This window comes from Fundulus heteroclitus, chromosome 13, assembly GCF_011125445.2.
Source record: "Fundulus heteroclitus isolate FHET01 chromosome 13, MU-UCD_Fhet_4.1, whole genome shotgun sequence".
Taxonomy (NCBI): domain Eukaryota; kingdom Metazoa; phylum Chordata; class Actinopteri; order Cyprinodontiformes; family Fundulidae; genus Fundulus; species Fundulus heteroclitus.
The window spans coordinates 4272270-4276675 of NC_046373.1; the positions used below are offsets into that span (position 1 = coordinate 4272270).

Consider the following 4406-nt stretch of genomic DNA (forward strand, 5'->3'; position numbering starts at 1 on the left):
TCACTCAGCTCAATATGCATGTGAGGGGCTGCTTTGTGTTGCATTTTGCTGTTTCCCCCCCCCCACCTCTCTCTGCTGAGCGGGATGCTGCTGTACTGCCACCTGCTGGCCACTCTGGCTCACTCTCTTCTAAAGGAGAGAGGAGGCTTCTCTAGAACCGCAGCAGCCCTTTGGCCTGTTTACCTCTGCCTCATATTCCCCTCCTTCTGTTTATCCCGCCCCGGATCAAAACAGCGTACTCCCTGGAGAGGAGAGCTGCCACGAAGAATTCGAAGAAACGGTGTCAACAAAACGCTGGAGAAATGGGCACGACAAGGCACGCTGAATTTCACATTTATTTACAAAACCTATTTAAAATGAACCTGGGAGCCTTACGCCCCGAACACAAATAACTCGCCTTAAGAAGAGTGGAGTGATAAATAAAGTGCATGATAAAGGCGCCTATTTCCCCGGTACTGTTATGGGTTCAGCTTTGGCCAATCAGGGCTTTTCACTGCTCGGTTTCACCCCCCGTGCCTCTCCCCTCCGTCCCGGCGAGAATCCGAAGGACGGTCTGGTTGAAGTCCTCCGGTTGGTCCGCAAACACGTAATGGCCGGCGCCTCGGATCACCTGACGTACACAAACACACAGGGATGGACTCTTAAATAAAAGGGATTTTTCGGGCTGGCCTGTCATCGTGCTGAGGACTGGAAAAGGCGACTTACGATGACCTCCACATCTGGCCGGCTCTTCTTCACCGCGTACCCAGAGTTGCTGTCGATGCTGGACCGAGACCCGTAAATGAAGGAGACGGGGACGTCGGCCCTGACCCCGTCGATCCGCTCCAGCATCGGCCGCTTGGCCCACCCGTACGGAACGGTCATGTTCCTGAAGGCCGTCTCGCCGCTGGCACACAGAGAAATCCCTCGAGAGCTTGAATAGTGCTTGCAAACAGCTGCATGGGGCACAAAAAAAAAAAAAAAAAAACGGTTTCTCACCTGGGGGTCTGGGCGTTGAGGTGGTAGATGTAGTCGGACACGGTGTTGTCGTCGAACACGGAGGAGTACTTCTGCTTGAAATCCGAGCGGATCGTCTGGACCAGCATCGGACCTGAGGGAGGAGAGAGTGTCCTGATGTTTTCTGACGTAAAAACCGGCCCCGGTCCATCACCCCACCACCGCCGTGCTTCAGGAGTTTTGCTAATCATTTGGTTTTTCTCTCAACTTAACCGCCAAGCAGGCTTAACTTGATCTCATCTAAATGTTTTTGGCTTTATTCAGGCACAGAACTGAAAACCTAAGCTCAGCTATTGGGTCCTTTTAAGAGACATAAGGATTGTTGGCATGACCTCTTCAAGAATAAGAAAAAAACCTACCTTGTTTTGCCTTTTTTTTTTGTTTTCCTAACTGGATTGTCATGACGTGGAGTGGCGGCGGGCGGCCCTTTTTCTAGGCTTTGCACAGTCTGACCCCAGGGTGAACGTCCTGGGATGTCCACTTCTGGGAAAACCAGGAACAGTCCTGAATGTTTTCCACCTCTAAATACGCGCTCTCTAGTGGGTAGACTGTTTAAAAATAGCCGTATTTTATTTTTTCTTCCTCTCTACCGTTTCTCTGTTCCGCTTTTTCCTGTTTTCCCCCACCAAAACAGTCGAAAAAGAGGGAAACAGCCTTATTAGCACTCCTAAATGAAAGGGGATCAATGGGGTTATTTTTAACGTTTTTCCAACCTGGCGCGGTGCTAACAGCCCCCTGTATGACTCAGACCAAGAAAGAGACGGAGTTTGGACTTTTAAGGAGGTGAATAGACTTTTTAGGGTTTAACAAGAAAGGATTCACATAAACTAGCTGGAAAATCGCCCTGCGACAGACTGGCGACCTGTCCACGGTGTACCTCTCGCCCATTAAATGCTGGAGATAGGCACCAGCACCCCTCACAACCCCACAAGGGACAAGCTAGACAGAAAATGGATAGATGGATGGATGGATGGATGGATGGATGGAAAATATCCAAGGTGGATTTATGTGTTTCTAGTTTCCTGCATGTTGGCTTCGCTATGGCTACTACCTGCTAGAATAGGCTAAGCAGTGTTGATAATCAGAGGCTGTTTGTTTTATTTTAAGACCAGCGAAGGATCAGATAGCTGTTTGTTTTTTTAATTGTGTCCTCCTTTCTGTAACTCTGGAAATAAAAGAGGCGTATGTTTGGAGACGTAATGTGATCAGCTGCGTCACGTGTCAGTCAGTCAAACTGTAAAACTCAATGTAAAAACATGAAAAAGGTTGAACTGCATGTGTGAGTGTGTGACAGCGTGCGTTCTGACCCAGAGGCCCGGCCAGCCTGAGACCAGCCAGAGGGTTGAACGGGCTCATGACGGCCCCGATGGCTCTGATCCACACCGGGATGGAGTAGTGGTTGGGGTTCTCCGGGCGGGCTGGGAACCCCCACGGCTCCACCAGCAGCAGACGTCTCACCCTGCAGACGCAGAGAAACGCGCCGTGGTGACTTCACGAGCCGCTTGGACCGGGTGAACGCGAGCGCGGCCAAAACAAGGCACCTGCTTGGGTACTTGAGCGTGTAGGCCGCCGAAATGTATCCTCCGAGGTTGTGACCCAGCAGGACCATCTCCCCCAGGCCCACCTTCTCCCTCCACTCCTCCAGGGCCTCCACAAACTGCTCCTCGGCCTCCGCGGGGTCGGCGCTGAACTGCGGCCGGCTGCTCCGTCCGAACCCCAGCAGGTCCAGCGCGTAGACCGGTCCGCCGGCGGACAGAGCGTCCAGATTCTGGGCCCAAAGGCCGACGCCGCCTCCGAATCCGTGGAGCAGAACCAGAGGCGTCCTGGGCTGGGAGGGGTTTGGATGCGCGTGTGTGGAAAAGGCGATGGTCCACAGGTAGTTGTTGTTGGAGATGCGGATGTGCTGCCTTGAGTAGGGTCGCTGCACAGCTTCAGCAGAGAGAGAGAGGGGACAATGAGACATGGGAAAGCAGTGGAAAAGGACGATTTTTTCTTTTTTCCTTCCTCGCTTACTCTTTAGCATTTTTTCCTCCGCGTCTTTCAGCTGAGATGGGGAAGTGGGGCACCAGGAGGGGAGCCAGTTGGGTATCCACGAACTGAAGTTCAGTCATTAAACACACAGCAGCCACACACACACACACACACACACACACATACAAAAACATACAGTGAACTTTGACCATGTGTCTTTTGTTATCAGTGCTCCCTGCTTATCTCTGGACAAGAAAGAAAGAAAGAAAAAACTGGACAACATCAGGCCAGTCACAATGAGAAACCCCCAAAACTTTGCTCTGGGTCACCTGAAAACTCACCAACATTTGCGCTGAATCTAAAATTAACACTGAATTTCTTTAGTAACCGGATTAAAGGAGTAAAAAAAAAAAAAACCTGACTGCTCAGGCGGGAACAATTAAATGCCACAACAACCTGCCATACTTTCACAAACGAAGCAACCAGAACCTTTAAAAACGAGCTTTTTTTTTTTTTTTACTTAAACGATGTAATAAAGGAGTTGTAATGAGAGTAAAGTTGAGCAAAGAGGACCACCTGGGAGCCCGGGATTAAAGCAGAGCATTCAGTCACAACAAAACAACACTGGATGCGAGGATCTGATATATCCAAGAAGGCTGGAAAGGTTTCAGTGATCAAATGTTTGCACATACAGACTGAAACTAAGGCTGGGGTTCAGGTCAGAGCTGGTCCCAAAGGAGCCGCGCGGGGATCAAGAACCACACAACTTTCTGTCCATGGGGTTCAGGTTTTTTTTTTTTTTTTTTTGCATCTCCAGCAGTCAACAAGGAACAAAACTAAATTCAGCAAAGACAGAAGAGATTAAACTAACCTCTGCTCAGTGCGAGGCTGAACCTCCTCCGCCATCCTCCGCATTGTGTTGATGGTCTGACCGGCTGCTGCGGTCGCACGAGCCAGTAGTCACCTACTGTCAAAAGTTACTGTGATGCCTTCAAGTGCATGCCGTAAAATTCTGTATCGGGCGTGTGGCCGAATGTGGCTAAATATGCCACAGAAGCGCATGACCATCAATGATGTACAGCTAAATGAAAGTAAAACTTAGGTTATGTTTCAGCTGGCTGGCGCTTCGCTGAAGTTGAAGATTTGCTTGTTCGCGTCGATTGTCCGACTGCACTTGAAGGCAGCGTCGCTTTGTTTACTCGCACTGCGCAGGTTTGCTAATTAAGACCTCGTCGAAGAAAAGGCCCTTATATGTTTTAACTTGGGAAACGCCAAGCTATCGTTGCGTCGCTCAACAGCGGTATGAATATTTAAAGTGCATCTCTTTATATGTTCGACCTGAAAACCGTACAGTGGCCTGTGCTTTGCCGAAGAAACTTTGCTGTGCAAAGGTGTGAATTTTCATCGAACTTGTTTACATGTTTTTGTTGTCACGAAGC

At 49.7% G+C, this 4406-nt stretch overlaps 1 protein-coding gene across 1 annotated transcript; it reads right to left on the bottom strand.

The window, feature by feature from the left end:
* Window positions 1–317: 317 nt before the first annotated feature.
* Window positions 318–3980, bottom strand: LOC105931984 (1-acylglycerol-3-phosphate O-acyltransferase ABHD5). Its single transcript, XM_012870937.3, has 7 exons — window positions 3839–3980; window positions 3010–3092; window positions 2538–2925; window positions 2304–2455; window positions 979–1090; window positions 706–886; window positions 318–610 (listed from the first exon to the last, which is right to left on the bottom strand). The coding sequence occupies exons 1-7, from the start codon at window positions 3880–3882 to the stop codon at window positions 491–493; spliced, it is 1080 nt and encodes a 359-aa protein (XP_012726391.2). The 5' UTR covers window positions 3883–3980; the 3' UTR covers window positions 318–490.
* Window positions 3981–4406: the final 426 nt, after the last annotated feature.